This window comes from Podarcis gaigeae (assembly GCF_964106915.1).
Source record: "Podarcis gaigeae genome assembly, chromosome: 8".
Taxonomy (NCBI): Eukaryota; Metazoa; Chordata; class Lepidosauria; order Squamata; family Lacertidae; genus Podarcis; species Podarcis gaigeae.
In genome coordinates, this window is record NC_139684.1 from 34,587,619 (window position 1) to 34,609,666 (window position 22,048).

Sequence of the window (22,048 nt, forward strand, 5' to 3'; positions counted from 1 at the left end):
GCTTCGTGTATAGGGGCGAGCTGTGGTTTTGTGGCTTGTGTCAGCCAGATCTGTGTAGGGATTGCAGGGGGGTGCGGCATCCGGAGGTGCCACCATGGATTGGCTACTGGATGGTGTCAGTAATTCATCTGTGGAGAGGGTCTGGGTTTGGGTCTGGTGTGGTTGATTGGTGTTGGCGTTCTGTGTGCCTCTGGATCTGGTGTCAGTTTTTGTGGGGAGGGCTAATTTCCAGATGTCTGGCAAGCGGGATGTGTCGTCACGCTTGTTCATGTTGTGAGGGTGTTTCTCTATCTCGATGGCTTCCATGATTATTCTCTTGTGGTGATGTTCCGTGTTAAAGAGCAATTTGGAATCAGATCCCGCTCTGTTCCAGTAACAAGAAGCCGAAAGCACCAGCCTGAAGATGACGAGTGAGACCTCGTCGAAACGTCGCCTAGACACCCCAACTTTTACACGGGAAGACACCCGAGGACACCAAAACCTGCATATATATATATATATATATATATATATATATATGTGTGTGTGTGTGTGTGTATTCAATTCTGCTTATTAATTTAACCAATAATAGTTATATATACAACTCTTCATGGCAACAATGTTCAAAGCTAGAGTCATACCTCTGTGTGTTATTAAAAAGACCATAAAGGTGTTTTATAACTTCAATTAATTTGAGATGGGGGAGAAAAAACAAAGCAAGCAGCATTATAAAGCTTATTTCTCAACACTTTTTTGCAATTTTTTTTCTTCCAGTTTATACCACAAAACTCAACAGTTGGCAGTAATGAAAGCAAAAATAACAGTCTGCCAAGTCGTACAGAAACAAACTGAAATGTGTATTCAATTTTGGAAGATATGGCAGAATGCTGTATTTTCTGAGATGGAAGACACTGTAAACTGAAGTGTGCAAAACGCATTTAGAGCTAAGATTTAAATGCTATTTAGTATTCCATCTCAAACAGCCAAAAAGTTATAAAAACCTCTCCAACCCGCCCCCCCTTTTTAAACAGGATCCGATACTTCAGGATAGTTCTTCCTACTAATGGATTATGGTTCTGCCTCCTTATATTGGTTGAACTACTAACTACTTTTGACTAATAGCAAGGTAAAAATGAACTAGCTATAGCAAAATATAACCCTCCCAGAAAAGCATTACCTACCTGCCCTTGAGCATTTACACGCTTTCGCTCTTGCAGGTGTTGATTAGAACTAGGAGGATACCAGGGATGATTGCAATTTTGAGACTGAGTCCGAACAAGGTGGGAGGGCTCTGTCACTTGTGGGGTAACATAGTGTTCTAGGTGGTGTTCTAACTCATTACTTGAGCTGTCCTGCACAAATGTAGATTCACTGAACTGGGGAAGGAGATCTTCCTGAAGGAGAGTTTCTGGATCAAGTTCCGTAAATGATTCAGCTTGAGATTCGACTTGATGAAGCAAGTTCTCATCCAAAGACGAAAAACCATTGCCTTCTATAGGATCACTGAAATAGCTTAGCTGAGGACCAGAGCCAGCAGGGGCAGAAAAATTAATGTTCACTGCAGACAGTTTTGAACCACTGAAGCTGCCCCGAGGATGTGCTGAATGCAACACATGGAAATTATTTGAATTTAAAGATGGACTTGAGTTAAGGAGGTTATCTGTATTTTCTTGCTTGGTCCCTATCTGAGGAGCAAAGGCATCACTCTCTGGAAAATCAGATAGAGAATGAGTTTGTTGACTAACAGAAAGAGCTGTCGAAGACTGTAGAAGACTGGTAGGAGAAACATGGTTACTAGAGTAGGAATAAGAAGGTGAAAACTGTGTATTAACAGAGCATGGAGTTATAGTAGGAGAGTGTCCATCAAAGTTTCCGTCTTGAGTCCCACAAAAGTGAGGTGAGTCACTTGCAGTCTGAGAAAATGACTGCACAGAGATAGACTGTTGTGAGTCTGAAAGAGTAGCACCTTGAGGTGCATGAGAAACACTGGTTCTATGTGGAACAGACACATTAACCTCCATGAAGTTTTCTGACTGACTTTGAGTGTCCTCTCCTGAATTGATGCCATTTCTGTTTTGCTGCGACTGCAATGAGGCACACGGATGGTGCTGTTCGCTGGCCTGAAATAAGGCAAAATCATGGTGTGCTACAAAGCTTTTGTTCTGCTGCATAGATTGTGAACGACCTTGGTGAAAAGGGGATCCATTCTGATTTGAAACACTGCTAGAAGTTTGGTGTCCCCACATTGGGCTTCCATCTGCCACATCAGGAAACATCCCATTGGTTTGGCTTTGGGGGTGGATGGGTGAGCAATTAAACTCAGAGTGTGGTGATAAAACATTTTCAGCTGGGCTGCTGAAGGACTGGTTTACTTGAAGTTTCAATGAATCATACTGATTTAGCTGCCCAAATTCATTTATCTTTTGTTGAGTTTGCGTTTCCTGGACATGGTTTAATGAGTCGATGTGTAAAGGTTCAAACTCTGCACCCAAGTTCAATTCATCAACAAGTGAAACAGGTCCAGTTTGTACAAAAGCATCATCAGACAAACTTTCTAAGGTATCACTAAAGAGGTTGGCATCATCAAAAAAGTCCATCATAGGATCTGTCATCTTGATATATCTGTGCTAGTTTGATACTACTCCAAATGGAGTCAGCTAGCCTTTCGGCAGCACACAGCAACAGAGAATTTGCAGTGGTCAACACCTTATCTAAGCCATGTCCACATCCATTAGCACATTTGAAGAAATAATGTCTTGAAGTGTTTAAAATACCCTAGGCAAGAGGGAAAAAAGCAATTAAGCAGTTACTATAAAATGTTAATGTATGGGGCTGTATTTTAAATCACCACCGCCCCCAAATCATGTTTTGTCTCCTGTCATGTGACACTTAAAATACAGAAATGTTGTTGCAGATGGACTGATGTGAACCCAAATTTCCAACTTTCTGATATATTTACTGAATATGCATTCCACTAATCAATTGCTATATCAATACATATGTTTGCATTAGACATGTAACCTTTTTACTATATAGGAACACAAGCTGAAATCTCAGGTCATGCATTTTACACAGAAATCTTATCTGCTTAGGGGAGCAGTTATTAAGGAGTTCTAGTCACCTCCATATGCAAAAGCAAAGACAAAAGCAGGATAACTTAATCTTTAGTTAAATGCCCAGAACATTTCAGAAGGAAGGGTTTGTAGATACTGGGAAAACCTGTGTTTGTCCATGATACTGAAAGTAACTATCTGGTTAAAAGAGTGTAACTACTCATTGTATGCATGCAGTTAACAATCAATTGTGTCATATCTACAGCACTTGATTTCATAACATTATTTTGCCACCGCTTCATTCTTTTACATAGAAAAGGAGCCTTTAATTAAATGTTTGACAATCATGGATTCAATTTTAAGAGATGGTTGTAGAGTTTGATGTTTTATTATATTTGAATAAATCTGTCATTCTTCTAAAAAACTAGCTTCAAAAATATTGATTTTTATTCACCATGGTTTATTGGGACACAAACAAGTTGACAGAATGTAATGCTGTGTTATCATAAGTATCATATAAAGGGCTTCCACAGTGATTGCAAAACAATCTTCAACCATATCAATATGGATTTTAAAATGACTGCTCTAAAATAAATGAGCTGTAAATTTCACCAATATATAATGTGAAGTATGTGGTATAGCACGATGGGAAAGAACTTAAGGTTCAAATGTTTCCTCCTAACATCACCATCCCTGCCACTCCCCCTCCTCTTTAAGTGCATTTGCAAGTAGGAGATTATAAGCTTTCTCTTCTGATTTGACTTAACCACAGTTTAGCATTAGATCAGAATTCTAACCTTTGGTTAATCTGAACTACAGTTTGTTGAAACAAGCTAGCTTTCTAAAAAATTATGTCAAAATAACCATGTGGCTTGTTTGAAAAAAGTCATTGTAAACCTAGTTTTTCAGGTCTGATGAAACTACTTGTTAAGCAAAAGCTAAACCCCCAGAATCCGTAATTCCTACCAGATGGGAGAAAATGTGGGCTTGCCTAGGATCATTCACATCATGTTACACTATGGTTTAATATGATGTCTGAACATAGCCAGTATCTTTCTGTTGATTTCCTCCTTGGTACATCATACTTAAAACTATAAAGATTATTTATATTTGCAGGCTGTCCCCTCCCATCATCTCAGTAAATGTCATGACAATCCGAGCTCAGGAAGCTCATGCTACTTTTTAAAATAAGATTTATTACAGCTTCTTACTTTTTAAAAATGTATTATTTCTAGGAATTTGTTAATTTGTCGTCAAAAGGGCTATAACAAGTTTCTGTAAATCTATTTTATTTGCAATGATCTGAAACTTCAAGATAATGAGGATCATTACTGGATTTTAACTATTTATGTTTCTGTTTGTCAGTGACATTACTGTTATGACTCAGTTCAGTATTAGAAGGGGATTAGACAAATTCATGGATGGTAAAGTAATCAATGGCTACTAGCCATGCTGGCTATGTACTACCATCACTGTTGGAGGCAGTTGCTGGAAATCACAAGAAAATAATGCTGTTCTTGCAGACTTCCCATAGGTGTTGAGTTGGCCCTGTGAAAACTTTGGTTTGATACATTTTTGTGACATTGTTTTGATCTTAAGATAAGTGGAGGTTTTTGATAGTTTAATCCCTACCAAGCTGCTGAACTTTCAAGCAGTTTTACAGGGGGGAAAAATCTTCAAAATTTATCAGGTTAATCTACTCACATTTTGAGGATGTATACAATCATTTAACATAATTGTTCAATCTTCCACCTCAGGTAGAGTCATAATACATTCTACACATTATCTAACATTTCTGCATTATACAGTGGTGCCTCGCAAGACGAAATTAATTTGTTCCGCAAGTTTTTTCTTCTTGCAAGTTTTTCTTCTTGCGAAGCACCGTTTCCCATAGGAATGCTTTGAAAATCAATTAATGCGTTCCTATGGAGACCGCTTGCCAGGCTGGCGGTACGGAGAAGGGCTTTTCTCCCCACCGCAAGCCTTCAGCACAGGTACGGGAACAGAAGGGAAGGCGCGCAGCGCTTCTCCTCTGTTCCCGGGGCTTGCGGTGGGAGGAGGGTTTTTCCTCCCCACCGCCAACATTCAGAACAGCATTCTGAATGTTGGCGGTGGGAAGGAAAACCCTCCTCCCACCGCAAGTCTTCAGGACAGCCATCCGAAGGCTGGCGCAGGGAGAAGGTCTCTCCGCCCCACCGCCAGCCTTCGGAGGAGCCTTCCGAAGGCTGGCGCGGGGAGAAGGTCTCTCCGCCCCACCGCCAGCCTTCGGAGGAGCCTTCCGAAGGCTGGCGCGGGGAGAAGGTCTCTCCGCCCCACCGCCAGCCTTCGGAGGAGCCTTCCGAAGGCTGGCGCGGGGAGAAGGTCTCTCCGCCCCACTGCCAGCCTTCGGAGGAGCCTTCCGAAGGCTGGCGCGGGGAGAAGGGCTCTCCGCCCCACCGCCAGCCTTCGGAGCAGCCTTCCGAAGCCTGGCGGGGAGGAGAAGGGCTCTCCGCCCCACCGCTAGCCTTTGGAGGAGGTCCGAGGACAGTGGGGAAGATGCGCTGCGCTTCCCCGCTGTCCCTGAGATTTTCCCTATGGGCTTTTGTCTTGCGAAGGAAGCCCATAGGGAAATTCGTTTTGCGAAGCGCCTCCAAAACGGAAAACCCTTTCGTCTAGCGGGTTTTCCGTCTTGCGAGGCGTTCGTCTTGCGGGGCACCACTGTAATTTATGTTGCAGCAACACAAAAACTGACCATATCAATTAATTTGGCTACCATGGTAGTTCCTACGTAAACCCACAAACTATATCAGCATATCCATTTCATAGCTCTTGACTAAAGTAATGCCCCTTAACTTCAGCACAGTCACTTAAGGCTTTTCAGTTAACCATATGTAAAAAAGCAAATAAGCAAGTCCAAGACCATAGAACCATAGAATTGTAGAGTTGGAAGGGACCCCCAAGGGTCCTCTAGTCCACCCCCCTGCAAGGCAGGAATCCCAGTTAAGGCATCCATGATAGATGGCCATCCAACTTCTGCTTAATCCAGAAATATCTAGCCAATTGAAGCTACTGCTGTTATGCATTGCCACTGTAGTTATATTGAATACAATTAAGTTTTAACATAACTGTCACCAATTGTGGATAGTATCAAATGCATTTGTTCTGTTAACACAAAGTTTCCGCTTGCACAATGGCTCTGTACCCCTTCCTCTCTGCTGGCACCCTACCCAAATCTATTCCAGAGATTTGGGGGAGCCCCAGGAACAGATTTAGTGGGCACATGGGGAAAGAAGACTGAGAGGAACTTCAGCTGTCCTTGCACTAACTGAACGAGGTCATGGAATACCACACTGTATTTTTTGCATTTCATTTCTATCTGACCTCACTGTTAATATTTTTTCTTTACCTGCAAACTAGGCATGCATATCAGTATGGACTTACTATCTGAAAGTACTACTCTGTTTGCAGAGATGTAAAACAATGAAACTGTTCCAAGAAATATAGATCAATGCTAACAGCATTTATCATTGAAGTTCCTATGTTACAAGGATTTATACAAGGTCCAGGATGGAAACTCCATTTAAAATGCTAAATCATCACCAACAAAATAATCCACAAAATCCAAATTACTAAAGATTTATCAGTGTCATCTGCTCCAACATCCCAGAGAATTCTACCCAAGATTAAATTGCTTAACATTTCAGTCTACAAAAGTACGCATTATTATCCTAAATAACTTTCCTGGAATTTCAAATGTAACTTACTTCCAAGTAACACAGAGCAAACTTTAAGAATCAAGTTTTATTTAAATCACTAGCATTTACTTCAGCTGGAACTTCAATGAGATGAAGGAAGATTTTCTGCAAGTTCAATGGAGTTTGGGGGCTACTCCTTCCCACTGCAGTCATTGTGCCCCTTTTCACAACACATGCAGCGTGAATAGCCATGGAAAATCTAGTGTGTGTGTGTGTGTGTGTAAGAAAGAGAGACTGGAATTGCCTGAGCACAGGAGTCTTAGAAGCCTGAATTTTAAGAAGACAGTGTAAAGCATACTATTCTGAGGATGATCAGTTAATCATATATACTCTTTTAATGTCCAACAGTGATAATAATTGCTTGAACATATGTGTTTCCCAAAAGGCATTAAAATTCAGGAAGTATGATTCTGCCTTTTTAAAAAATCCTGTTTTTATTTGGTAAGTGTATTAGCATTAATTCATTCAACTTACATCCACTGCACTGAAAGATCTGAAAGTTTCCTGAAACAAGAAATTTGAGAAAATATCCACATCTATCAGTGCAAAGAATGCAAGATAAAAAACCAGTTCCTTAGTTTACTCCATGCTGGAATTACTGGTGAACTGAACTGCATAAAAGAGACCATACAACATCGATTCCTACTTTAGCCAATTGTCCTTGGAAAATATTGAAGGCCAGGAACACAAATTATCTATTACCCACAGGAATCTATATATGTCATCTTTGTAATTCAATGACATGGTAGAAAAATAGGTAATTTGAAACCACCTGTTTAGATGACAATTAACCTGGCAGAACCACAATATAACTGGACAGAAGTTGTATACAATGCTTAGAGCTCAGATAGGGTAGAATTTGTTGGTCTTTCATTTGCTGTTAAATTTGGTGAAATAATCAAAATAATCCTTACCCATTAATATGAAGTGCATTTCCATTGCAAATGTCTTACACAATCCTAGGAAATCCTTGACCCCCAAAAGATAATTCATTAGTATTAGTGATCTGAAAGACAAATTACAGTACTGTATTAAAGAAAACCACAAATTTTCAAACTAATTGACTTCAGTTGACTTCAAATACCATACATTTGCTTAGGAATGCTATCTGAAATACATCACAGCCTAAAAGTAGAAAAATTGGAAGCCCTAACTAAACATTCCACAAGAACAAATATAAACTATAACTTACAACAAACTCACTCAGATCAAAACAAAAGAAAACAAGAACTTGTGTGCTAGTGCATCATCACATTTTATCATTATTGCATTGGTTGAACAGCTGTACTTCAGTCGGTCTCAATCATGGCACATGTCCTGTCACCACAAACTTCAAATAAGTAAATACTTAAATTTTAATTTTTAAAAATGCAGTCTCCTGAAAAATCCATACAGTAGAATCTCTACTTGGGCCTGATCCAAGTTACAACCGTGGCAAACCCGGAAGTAAATACCGGGTTTGCCGTGATTCACAGATGTGTAGAAGTGGCTTCTGCCATTTCCACATGTGTAGAAGTGACCGCCGCCTACACATGCATAGAAGTACGCTGCCGCCGATTGCGCCTGCGCACAACGGCGCTTCTACCAGTGACTCGGATCGACTTATGGATGGACCTCCAGAACTGATTACATCTGTAAGTAGAGTTTCCACTGTATTTGTAACAATGAGGTTACAAAATTAACCAATATTTAAATAAAATAAAAAACAGGAGAGGTTATGAGATTGAGAGTACTTTTTGGTTTTATGAACTTCCTCCCATGAATTTTAAAGAAGGATTAAAGTTTGCACATTCTGGTTAAAATTAACCATGGCTGGCATTAATGCCAAATAATGCTGGGCCATGGTCAATGCTGTAAAGCAGGGAGGAGAAACATCTGGCCCTCCATATGTTGCTGAACTCCCATCAGTTCCAGCCAGTAAGGACACTGGAATCCAACAATATATGGAGCACTACAGATTCCCCATCTGTAAAGGGATTGGAGCCAGGGTGGGTGGGGAGAATCTGTGTAAGAGTGAAGAGATGGTTCTGGAGGCTCATGAATGAATTTTCAGGGCTGCAGATAACTGCAGTGGAGAAGAGGGAGTTGGGAAGCCACACTGCAAGAGTGCTTGCACCCTGCTTGCACTTCTCAGGATTCATCCTTCCTTCTAAGCCCTATGTTTCACAGCCTTGATGACAATTTATTTTAATAGAAACACTTAGGGATCCTGGCTGTCCTCATGCAGCAGGGTCATACAAAGTAGCAACTAATTAAACTACTTTATTTTTCTTTTAAAAAAGTTTTTTATTTTTTTTAAACAATATTGACAGCAAACAACTTATTTCCAAAATAGGAACTGTAGAACCGCAGATTTGGAATTTCCATAGTAGTAACATGCATAATAAGAGATTTGGTGTTAAGCCAATATAACATATAAAATCATAAAAGAATATGATGAATTAATCAAACTACAAAAAAATTTTAGCATATATTTTCTGTCTACCTCATACCTTTTATCAGAAATTACAGTGAAATACTGTCCCAGAGCCTCTTCTTGTAATCAAGGAAGACATGTCATTCAGCTGTAAGGTGCACAAGATGACCTCATGTGCATAAGCCATGGTTTATGTCAGGGATGCAGTATTTGTATGTTCTATCAGATATGTTACTATGAGACACTGTTTGGTTACCTGCTTAGGCAGAGGCAACTGAAGACCCATAAATCTCCAGGACAGTCAGTTTAAAACTACCCCCTCTTGTCATTTAGCAAATAAAAATAATCACCTAGATGTGGCACACACTATTCAACATTACTAGAGTTAAAATATAGATCTGCAATCACCTCAGCAATTAATACCATTTTGTTGAATGATTCTAAGACAGGTGCTTGATAAATACATTCTAGCTTCAGAACAATCACCATACCATTTGGTGTAAAAATTGGTTCCCTTTGGTGGGTTACACAGTGTCACATTGTGGTCAATCACAAATACTTCCTTGTAGCAATACTGTCAGTACATCAGAAGAACTGGGAAAGAAAAAAGGGGGAAACCCAGATTATTATGAAGGTTAAGATAGAGCCATCACATAACCAATCTGCAAGACAAAAACAGCTAACAGTCTGCAAATAACCTTGTAGCCTTTTTAATAAGTATTTCTGAGGTGATATGCAAAATACATAACATGCTAGTCAGATAAATGTGTGTGTATACACGTATATTTAATATCAAACATTGATCTTGTATGTATGCATAACAACCTCAGGAATATTTATTTGAAGTTCTCAAGAAAAATATATAACTACAATTTACACTTCTGCTTATACTATGATCTATATTATCTGTAAATATTTTAACATGACATTCATTATATGCCTTAAGCTGTCCTCTAATTCCAAGCTCTTTAATTAGGACCCATTATTTCCCCCATTTGCGTGTCTGAGAAGAGTGAGAAACTTTTCTTAACTAAGCAAGGATCATAGACAATTATTTGAACACACTCAGAAATGATAACAAAGTTGGTTTATATGAACAGGAAATTATAAAATATTTGGAAATTCAGAGGCCAAATTTTCCTCTCCTCTTCCCTCCACAAAATACAAGAGATACATAATACATGCATGAATACAAGTGCTTTGGACAAAATTTATCCAAGACCTACACCATACTTAGTAATACTAAGTCAAATGCTTAGTCCTCAAAATACTTAGGATGTACCATCTACATATGATAGCAAGAAAATATAACTGGCTATTAGCTTCTGGTGCAAACAATATTTTTCAGTTCTGTCAAATCAATATTTTTCAATGATAATTATTTACTGAATAAAGGCAGATGAGTCAGAGAGAGAGAGAGATTCTTGTGCCTTCAAAGGTTGGACAGGTGGTAACCAACGAAACAGCCTTTTCTGTAGTGGTACCTTGGTCCACGGGACGCAGGTGGCGCTGTGGGTTAAAGCCTCAGCGCCTAGGACTTGCCGATCGAAAGGTCGGTGGTTCGAATCCCCGCTGCGGGGTGCGCTCCCGTTGCTCGGTCCCAGTGCCTGCCAACCTAGCAGTTCGAAAGCACCCCCGGGTGCAAGTAGATAAATAGGGACCGCTTACTGGCGGGAAGGTAAACAGCGTTTCCGTGTGCAGCTTTGGCTTGCCAGAGCAGCGATGTCACGCTGGCCACGTGACCCGGAAGTGTCTTCGGACAGCGCTGGCCCCTGGCCTCTTAAGTGAGATGGGCGCACAACCCCAGAGTCTGTCAAGACTGGCCCGTACGTGCAGGGGTACCTTTACCTTTACCTTTACCTTGGTCCTGGAATGCTTTCTTCTGCTTTGCTTAACTGTTTTTTATTGGTTCAAGCTTTTAATAAATAACAACTGGATATAGGCTTTTTTACTGTTTTATTAAGTTTAATGATTACGGTATATTGGTAATATTTTTATAATTATTTTTTCAACCAAATTTTGTAAGGTTTCTGACTCCTAAGGCAATTTTGTAAATCAACATTACTTCTATTTCCACCCCCAGTGGAAAATACAGGAATGTGAGACTCACTCTGCTGACATATTGACAACATTATATTTAAGATGTTTAAAACAATAAGAAATTAACTGATGAAATGAACCTCAATGACTCCCCCAACATTAGCTGTCAGTTGAGATAAAAATATTCAAAGTGTCTTGCACTGTTAGAAACTTAATCTAAGGCTACAGCTACAAGTAGAAACAAACTGACCAGTGATCTGACCCAGAAGGTCTTTTCTTAAATGATATATATAAGTTTTTCAGAAACCAAGACAAGGGTTTCTATAACATTATACTTGCAAGCTTACTAGAAAAGAAATATTGTTACCTTATTTGTTACTGCATGAAATATTGTCTGTAGCATTTCTAGAATAAAACAGAAAGGCTTGTAAAGTTGTCTACATATGGTGTTCTAAAACAAGAGCCAGCTTTCTTCCTTTATTTCCACAAGTTGTGGCTAGAAGTTTTCACACAAACTTTTATTTTCTAGTAATTTTGGAAGGTTCTTACTTAGCATTCTAAACCCTGGATCTACCATGCTGAAGGGAGTTTGAATGAGGTGGAGGTTCCCCTCTGTGCAGCTCTATCAGAATGTTCCAGTGCACCTGGCTAGTGGGAAGCTTCTGCTGGCAGATAGAGGTATCCTCCAGAGCAGAGAGGTGGACCTGGGCCATTGCAAAATCCGTTGGACCCAGAGCTAGCCCTCCTGTTGTCATGTGACAGCAACAGGCCCATCCCATCACCTTTTACTGTGCCAGTTTGGAAGCTGTTGTAGCAAAGAAACATTCTTCCTAATTCACTCACATTCCACTTATCTGGCAGTTAAGTCAGATAAATAGTAAGAGAGTCTACATTTTTTTTCTAGTCAACTTTTCCCAAATTATGGGGGGGAAAAGAAACACGTCAATATTCACTTTTAATAGGACATAATACTAATTGTGGTATAAAATGAATCACTGATGATGATTTTACAATTGGAATATTTGGGGGAAATTATAATTGGCCCTCATGGCATCTGCTGCGTGGGCAGTTTAGCCCTGTAATCCATTTGAGTTTTAAATCGTTTAGCTATAGAATCCTAGACTTGGGACCATGAGGATCATCTAGTCCAACCCCCTGCAATGCAAGAATTTTCTCCCAATGTGGGGCTTGAACCCATGACACTGAGATTAAGAGCCTCACACTCTACCAACTGAGCTATTCCTCATGTATGTTTCCTATTCCAAACCAGACACATTCACTCATTATAATAATTCATATACTACATGCTAATTACATACAGGCTATAAAATCATTTTCTTACCACACTTAAATGTAAAGTTTCCAAGCGGAATAGGAGATGCATTTATTTAACATGTTGCTTATGGTATAATTAGTTACAATTTACTTTTTAAGCCAGTGAGTACTGGTTCTTCAGGATGAATGTTACCCCCAATGCAAAATTAGCTACAGAAAAGCTAAACAAGTTGGAGACTAATATTCTAGCACACAATAAAAGTGCTAGGTAAAGGTTTCCAATGGTTCAAATTATTTCCACCTACCAAGTATTTTTTCAAGTGCACATGAACTGACCATTAGCAAAGTATCCTAGCATTACTGCCACCAACAGAAAATTTAGGCTTCTGTTGTGGAAAGTCAGGGGAGATTTTAATCTGACTCCTGGCTGGGGGGAAATGGCAGGCTCTACACTCACTTCAACTTTGATTCCAAAACCAAGGCAGTTGATAAACCCTTAAGAAATCACTCAGAATTCTTGTATTCAAACATCTGTCACTTGAGAAAAAAAGCTTTTTAAAAAGGAAGAAAACATAATGCAATCCAACTGCTAAAAGACTGAGAAATTGTTGGCACTCATCTGTCTTCTATACAATCTGACCCAAGGTCTAAAAAACAGATATGTTTTCTTAAGACCTTTTACAAATCAGGGATATAGAGATGGAAGTATTTCATAACAAGCAATAGCCTTCCCCTCCCAATTAGTGCTGTGGTCTAAACCACTGAGCCTCTCGGGCTTGCCGATCAGAAGGTTGGCGGTTCGAATCCCCACGACAGGGTGAGCTCCCATTGCAAATATAAATTAAAATAATGTTTTAAATCAACAACAACTACCTAAACCTGACCAGCAAGAACCCATGAGCTTTCAGGTACAGTATGCTTGGCCTATATATACAGTGGTACCTTGGGTTGAGAATTAATTCGTTCTGGAGATCCGTTCTTAAACTGAAACTGTTCTTAACCTGAAGCACCACTTTAGTTAATGGGGCCTCCTGCTACTGCTACTGCACAATTTCTGTTCTCATACTGAAGCAAAGTTCTTAACCCAAAGTAATATTTCTGGGTTAGCAGAGTCTATAACCTGAAGTGTATGTAACCCGAGGTACCACTGTATTAGAAATACTAAAGCAAGACAATTCCTTGTCTGAAGATGGAACTTCCAGGTTCACACTATATGGCAAACATAGGAATTCCTGTCTTGGCTACCACATTTTATTTGTTTGGAGAAAGCAGACACATAATGCTGCCCAAAAATCCTAGATTTCACCACTGCTTTCTATAGGCAGCTCTTATTTCTGTCCAGAGGGAGAAGAGAGTCTGAACTGAAAGCAGAGGCCAAGCAAAATATGTGAGTTTCAGTAAAGTCTATGGCAGATAGCAGTTGAGACACGTAAGTATTAGGGTCTCAGTTGACTATGGGCTAGGCGGGGGGTGGGGCAAAGGGGACTGAAGGGCAGGAGAAGAAACTAGCCTGATCAAGCCCCTGACAGCTTATTGCAGGTATCTTGGAGAGGGCAGGAAATAGGGAAATGACACATATTCCCTTTTCTACTCTACAAAACCCTACCACCTATATAGCAATGAAATGCTGAGGTTTGACTGAAAGAAAATCATCCACCCTTGAGAGACCTGAACTCTAAGGTTCCTATTTGAGGTTCAATGGGACACTGAACAGAAGAACTCCTCTTATAGCACAGGGAGGCCCTTTAGTTGCAAGGTCTCACTTCTATGTTGATTAACAGCAATAAAACAGTCTATTACACTATTTTGTACAAAAAAGCTACTGAACACAATATATATTTCAAAAATGTATGAATCTGTCTAGTTTTCCTTTCTATACCAAGCATTAATGTAACAACATGCAATATGCACTACTGATAGTTCTTTCATTTATGAGATATCAATACAAATGGCAGGCCAATAGTCACAAACTAAGTTTCTAAACAGTGGTATCTGAAGAAGTGTGCATGCACACGAAAGCTCATACCAAGAACTAACTTTGTTGGTCTTTAAGGTGCTACTGGAAGGATTTTTTTTTGTTTTTTCTAAACAGAGTTTTTGTCAATGTGTATTTTCATTCCCAATTAATTTCATGAGAATGATCATTTCTGGACTTTCCACATATTTAAAATGAGAAAGAATATCAGTATCAATGTGGTTATTATTGGAAGCAGCTACATGCTGACCAGAAGGAAAATCCCAGTCCCTCTTCTGGATAAGATGTTCCTATGGATGCATCTGATTGAGATATTATTTGTGGTATTGTAATCACATGCAAAAGTTTAATCTACCGCTTAAAGAAAACACACAAGACATAGCGTCAGAAATATCAATGTTTAACTGTCCGTAAACCCTATAACCTAAGATAATTAAGAAAAAGACACATGAGGCAACAGGTGGAGCTACAAAGCAGCAGTACAAGAAGGTTCTTGGGAAAGATAAACATGACTGCCCTGGATTTTGAACCTCTAGAAAATTTATTCCATATTCACCAACCTTTCTCAAGGACAATCAACTTTCAGACTTTTCAAATATTGGCCAATAAATACCAGCCAACTACTTTTACTTTCACTACACTAATGCTACCGATGGAAAACCACTCACATTCCAAGCCCTTTAAATTTTGTCAGTATCTAGCACATGAGGATTACAGCCTGGAATCCCTACATTACTCCAGTTAAATAATCTCCATCAACAGAAATGTCTATATGATGAAGAGCATATACCTCATCCTTTTATTTGGTCTACATGACAGACCTTTATCAAATGGCATAAGCAACTTCATTATCCCTGCTTCCTCATTAGCAGAAGACAGTGTCATCCAAACAGTTTACAATATGTTATTACTCTTTACTCCCATATACTCCCTCAACTTTTTATCTAATTAGATGATCCATGGAGCAGTGTGCTACATCTAGGCCTGAATTCAAATTTCAGTTCAGAAATGCCAGGTCACACCAGCTTTTCCCATCTGTAAAAATAATGATCCAATCTTATCATACTATGGTCATATTGAATAAAAATATGGTAAAGCACTATTAAATATATAAATTAACATGTTTTTACACGATTTTAGCCAAAAGTTATTATGCACTCATCTACTTGCACCACATCTACCATCTAGTGCTGAAGCAATTCCAGTACAATTCTCAAAATAAAAATGAGCACTGGGCTGCTACCTTCATTTTGAGAAGTTTCTTCTAACTTTCTGTTAACATTCCCAACCACACTGGTCTCAACCCTGCTTGCTATATTGTGATCCAATACTAAATTTCTACACTTCTGTCCCGTCCCCCCCCCCCCCGCAACTGAAATCAACATGCATTTATTCCAACTTTCCAGCGAGCTGTAAGTAACTTTTCCACCTTTTGACCACCTTTCTATTACAATAGCGCACTGGTCCTCAACAGGTGGCTCAGGGCTGGAGATCCAATCTCAGGATGGTCCTGGCAGAGATGCCACTGCTGTTTTGTTTTGTGAAAAGAAGCAGCCTCCTCCTGCTTGGAGCATGCACTACTGAAAAGCTGTTCCTCCTTCAATTATTTGTCTGCAGGGAGAATACAGTGGGTGGAACAGCACACACTCAGAAGGAAAAGAGATGTAAGAGAGAGTGACCACTTTTAAGCTAAAATGTAACTCCATGGGTATATTTGGTAGCTGTGTCTCCCTATGCAGCTCTACTGTCCCTTCACACAGTGCAAGCCTGAGTGTGGCACAATGTACATGTCCAGAGGGCTCTTCCCATTTGTTCTGAGGCTGTATCCCCATATCCCTATGCTTGGCTCCAAGCCATGAGAGACAGGAGAATGGGGGTAGAAATAGCTGCACAGCCCACCAGGACTGGGCAGAGGCTATCCAGGTGCTTCTCTCCTCCTTTGTACAATGACATCAAAGTGCTGGGTTGGCAAGGAAGAAGGTAGGTGAACAGGTCATGGAGCACAATGTGTAAAGTGAAGCTGCTTGATGGCAGAGGATTCAAAAGCACAAGAAAAAGCACACCTTAAACACAGCATTTTACTTAACATTCCATTTCCTCCTGGGGTGCATGGCTTCAACCCTTAAGCATGAGCTCTGCCCCTTTATGTCAGCCCCTCCTCTTGACTGCATGGGTTCTTGGAAGTGGGTCTTGTGTTACAGACTGGAGTACCAGGTGACTCCCAGTTCCTGACAAGCAGAAGATAGTAAATACATTTTATGGAGAAGAGTTGCCAATTTACCAGTAGTAGAAGCAGGCACCAAAGACCATGTGAGAGTATGTAAAATGCATATACGACTTTCTGATCTGGAGATATGACCAGAGGACAATGTTTGCCAACCAATGTAGCAGGCAGCCAACTACATCCAAGGCCAACAGAGAAGAAGTATACCTTGCTCTCAAACCTGTTGGAAAGTGGGGTGGTGATTAGGAAGCTACTTCAAACCACTCTAATGACCTCCTCACCGTGCAAAACATATCCCTGCAGAAACATTAAAGTAGCCCATCTAGACCAGCACCTGTTTCCCAGAGGCTAATCAGATTCCTCCAAGAGGTCCACAAACAGGGCATTAAAGTAACAGCCCTCTCTCCCTCCCAGCAGCTGTGATTTAGTGGCATTCTACCTTTTAACTTGGGTGTTCTGTGACACCCACTTCAGGAAAAAAAGCACATCACCAAATTTGATGTGAAGCACATGCCCACCATTTACACCACACACACATATATTGGGTGGGAGGTGGTGATCTGTGCTCATTACTACCCTAGTTACAGGTAGGTAGTCGTGTTGGTCTGCTGTATTCGAAAATTTTTTTAAAAAAAATCCTTCCAATTGGTCTCTAAGGTGCAACTGGAAGGAATTTTTTTATTTTGTCATTACTACCCTATACACCTCAAACACAGGCAAGAAGTGCCCTGATGGATCAGACCGGAGGCCTTATATAGCCTTGCATCTAGTCCAGCTCTCTGTTCTCATGGGGGCCACAGGAAGCCCACAAGCAGCACATAAGGGCAATAACATTTTCCAGCTCCTAATCCCCAGCAACTGGTATTCAGAGGGATACTGCTATAATAGCACTATATCGGTATGCTGTAGGCAATATACACCTGACTATATATATATGGAGGTAAAGCCAGGGATAACTCAAAGAAGAATGGAGAGTCTGTGTGGCATAAGAGGGTTGCAATCATTGCTCATTAATCCCCCCCCCCACTTCCAACAAGTAAAAGGACTTCCTTCCCTAAACAGTCTTGGGCTAAAAACTGGTGAAGGAAGAAAGCACTGAAGGCAGAAGGGGGTTGGTAGGAGGGAAGAGCAAAGAAAGGACGCGGGGAAAGAAAGAGGTGGAAGAGAGAGCGAGGGAAAGACAGCTAGAGAAGGTGTGACAGAGAGGAGGAGGCGGCGGCGGAGGCAGCAGCAGCAAGGCCCAAGCTGCGCCTTTCCTCCTTCTCGTGTGAACGCAGAGTGGGAGCAGCAAGAGGGCTCAGACTGGCCGCGTCGGTCCCTGGAGATGGATGAGGGTGTGCGTGTCGGAAGGGCAAGGCACGGCAGGGCCTCGGCTTCTCACGTACTCACCAAGCCCGCCAGGGCAGCCTCCTTCGCCCTCTCTCTCCCTTTTGCGCGCGCGCGCGTGTGGAAGAGGTGGCGTCTGAGGCGATGCCCCACGCCCGCCTCGGCTTGACAGCTCGACCCCGGCGGCGGCCACCGCCTGAGAGGACTCGCGGTCCTCCTCCTCCATGTGGTTATGGGTGGCACAAGGGAGGCGGCGGCGGCAGCAGCAGTGGGCGAGGAGGCGGCCACTCCCCTCTTCCTCAGGGAATCCCCCCATTTCTCTCCCCCCCCCCACCACCCACCCCGCCTAATTTTTCCCGCCCACCCGGGCTTTCTCCTTCCCTCAGCGCCTCCTTGCCTGAGGGAGGGCAAGAGAAGGAAGCGCTTACCCGGTGGCGGTGGCTGAGCCTGAGGAGGAGGGCGGGTGGCTGGCAGGCTGGCAGGCTGGCAAAGGCCCTGCCTGAGGCAAGGAGGTGGCGCGGCGGCGGCGGTGGCTGAGGGGAAAGGGGGCGGGGCGCGACGCGGCGTGATCCGCTCCCTGCCCCCGCCCTCTCCCTGCTCACCCCGAGACTCCCCCGTCCCCTCCCCTTTCCCTTTCTCGTCGTCGCCCGCCAATAGCCTATTGGCGGAGCCGCCCTCGCCTCCCGCTCCCCCTCCCTCTCCTCTCTCCTCACGGACTCTCTCTCTCTCTTTCTAGTTCGCGCGCGCCTTCCCTCTCACTAGGGGAAGTGACAGGGGCAGAGAGGGAGAGGGAAGCCGCGCGCGCGCCGCCAACCGCCTGCTCCGCGACCCAAGCCAACCCGGGGAGGGGACACTTAATTATTCTTCTTTCTTTTTTTTCGGGGGAGGAGGGCTCGCGTGTATGTCTGTTGGCGGTTGGGAGGTGGTGGTTGGTTACGGGTGGTATAAGGTAAGAGAGGAGGGAGGTTGTATTTGCATATTTGTCACCCGCTCGCTGATTGGTCAGAAGGCAGGGTGAGCGGTGGAGTCAGTGGGTGGTTGGCAGCGGGGGAGAGTTGAAAAAGGGGAAGACTTTTGTCCGCCCCTTTTTTTGCGTGGGGGGAGTGGGCGGGGCAAAGGACTTTGCAAGAGAGGGGGCAGGAGAGGCTCAGGAAATCCTGCTGGTGCTGCTACTACTCAGAAATAATGCTTTAATAATATAAATACAGTATAAGAAAAAATATTTTTATTAATATCATTTTAGGGAGCATAGACATCTCCTGTGGGAGAAATGAGACTGGGCGGGGGTGCTTATATATCTATGTATATATTTACATTCTGGCCACAGTAATTCATTCATTGGTTACTTGCATTATTTTTATTTGTTTATAAAATTTCTACACTGCCATTCACCTGAGAATCACAGGTTAGTTTACAATATAAAAACACAAAAATACACAACATGGTAACAAACAAAAATGACACTCTCTGTGGGGCTTCCCTTGCACTTAGAATCATAGAATTGTTGAGTTGGAAGTGACCTTGAGGGTCATCTAGTCCAGCCCCCCTTTTATTATTTTATTTTATTGTTTATACCCCACTCATCTGACTGGGTTGCCCCAGCTACTCTGGGCAGCTTCCAACATATATAAAAACAATAAAGAATTAAACATTAAAAAGAACTTCCCTATACAGTGGTACCTCCGGTTACATATGCTTCAGGTTACATACGCTTCAGGTTACAGACTCTGCTAACCCAGAAATAGTACCTTGGGTTAAGATTCAGGGTGAGAACAGAAATCGGGCTCCGGCGGCACGGCAGCAGCAGGAGGCCCCATTAGCTAAAGTGGTGCTTCAGGTTAAGAACAGTTTCAGGTTAAGAACAGACCTCCGGAATGAATTAAGTACTTAACCCGAGGTACTCTACTTCCTTCTGATGTCTTCTAAAGGTTGTATAGTTACTTATCTCTGGGGTTGCATAACTCCATACCCTCCAAAATTTCTCTGCTGAAAATAATAATAATAATAATAATAATAATAATAATAATAATAATAATAATAATATTTATATCCCGCCCTCCCCAGCCGAAGCTGGGCCCAGAGCGGCTAACAAGAGTAAAATAATATAGCATTCTAAAATCAATTCATTATAAAATCAGTTCAAATCAGATTAATGGCAACCATTGGGCTAGAGTTCTGTGAGGTTTACCAAAGGAGAGGGTCAAGCTGTGCCTTGGCCAAAGGCCTGTCTTGCAGGCCCTGTGGAAAGATGTCAAGTCCTGCAGGGCCCTAGTCTCTTGTGACAGAGCGTTCCACCAGATCGGAGCCACAGCCAAAAAAGCCCTGGCTCTGGTTGAGGCCAGCCTAATCTCCCTGTGGCCTGGGACCTCCAAGATGTTTTTGTTTGAAGACCGTAAGGTCCTCCGTGGGACATACCAGGAGAGGCGGTCCCGTAGGTATGAGGGTCCTAGGCCATATAGGGCTTTAAAGGTTAAAACCAGCACCTTAAACCTGATCCTGTACTCCACCGGGAGCCAGTGCAGCTGGTATAGCACTGGGTGAATGTGATCCTGCAGTGAGGACCCCGTAAGGAGTCTCGCTGCGGCATTTTGTATCCACTGGAGTTTCTGGGTCAGTCTCAAGGGCAGCCCCACGTAGAGCGAGTTACAATAATCCAGTCTGGAGGTGACCTTCATGTGGATCACAGTGGCTAGGTCAGGGCGAGAGAGGTAAGGAGCCAACTGCTTAGCTTGGCGGAAATGAAAAAATGCCGTCTTTGTTATAGCTGCAATCTGCACCTCCATGGAAAGGGAGGTGTCGAAGATTACATGCAAACTCTTAACGGACGGTGCTGGCACTAATTGCACCCTCACAAGAGATGGGAGTTGCCCCCCAATCCCATATCGGCCCAACCCAGCCAAAATAGATACATCCTAAGGAAAAGTGGGACATCCCAGGATCAAATCAGAAACTGGGACTGTCCCTGGAAAATAGGAACCCTTGGAGGGTCTGGAACTGATCTATCTTCCTCCACGAAATCGCCTAATTCCCTTTTATAAAACAATGAAGAGCTAATGAGAACAATACAAATAAAGTCTCAAATGGAAGTGTAAGCAAGGCCAGAACTATTGTATTTATAATCAGCTATGTATGTGTGTGTTCTAGCGTTGGTAGAGAGCTTCAGATGGGAAAGTTTATACAGGCGTGCTATGGTGAAATTGTACTGATGCTGGTGGAGAGATCAGGCTCTGGTTGCCTGTGGCTCCCTCTAGCAGACACTTGGCAGCCCTGCTGCTCCCTCCCTCCCTGCTTCCTGACAAACACACCAACAACAGCATTCCTTCTTTTTCTCATACTGACACAGACTACAATTCCTGCTGCCTTATTAGCTATGGTAGATGCTCTTCCTCTCGCAGGATGCATTTCCAGCTGTGGCAGCTTAGTGGGAGGGCGAGTAAAGAGATCACCTTCTCTAGGTTCTCTCTTGAAGGGAAATATGTTGATCCTCTGCATGTGCCCCCGGTTTGAGGGAAGATAGCTGTAGCCTTCTCATCTCTCTGTTATGCAATTGCCCCTCACTTAAAAAAATAATAATAATCAAAAGGCCTGCCTTTCATGTTAGCAATCTTATTACAGAGTTTTGCATACTTATCTAACGTCCTTTCTTGCTTTAATAATAAAACAGCAGCTGTGTGGTGCCTCTTGCCCCAGCTAACAGCCTTCAATTTAGAAGGTCAGTCTACAAACCAGACATTGCTGGGCCTGTCACCCCTGTCCATTCTGACCAGGGCTGATGGAAGTTGGAGTCCAATGCCATCTGGAGGAGCACAGATTTAAAGGGAAAAAATGATAAACCTAGAAATGAATGAGACCTTCATCATTAAGTTCAGAATATCTGAAATATTTAACCTGTCAGCCTTCATTTGTCTTAGCCTAATGTGGGACTTTTATTTTTATAAGATGCTCAGAATTCTGTCGGACACCCGAAGCCTCAAATCAACAATTTTCAGGGTCCTCTGGGAAGGTGATGAGACTGTTGAACCACTT

At 42.1% G+C, this 22,048-nt stretch overlaps 1 protein-coding gene across 14 annotated transcripts in view; it reads right to left on the reverse strand.

Annotated features, from left to right (window-relative positions):
• Nucleotides 1-18,934, reverse strand: part of CHD9 (chromodomain helicase DNA binding protein 9) — a 73,367-nt gene extending 54,433 nt beyond the window's left edge. For 12 of the 14 annotated variants that reach the window (XM_083750397.1, XM_083750398.1, XM_083750414.1 and 9 more), the window contains exons 1-4: nt 18,451-18,934; nt 9,674-9,776; nt 7,681-7,772; nt 1,161-2,754 (exon numbers count right to left, since the gene is read on the reverse strand). In XM_083750397.1, the coding sequence (XP_083606523.1) occupies nt 1,161-2,591 (1,431 nt within the window). In that variant the 5' untranslated portion in view covers nt 2,592-2,754; nt 7,681-7,772; nt 9,674-9,776; nt 18,451-18,934. Of the gene's footprint in view, nt 1-1,160; nt 2,755-7,680; nt 7,773-9,673; nt 9,777-16,535; nt 16,701-18,450 lie in introns of all 14 variants that reach the window. The other 2 variants (XM_083750406.1, XM_083750403.1) reach the window with 2 other exon arrangements.
• Between the last annotated feature and the right edge of the window lie 3,114 nt (nt 18,935-22,048).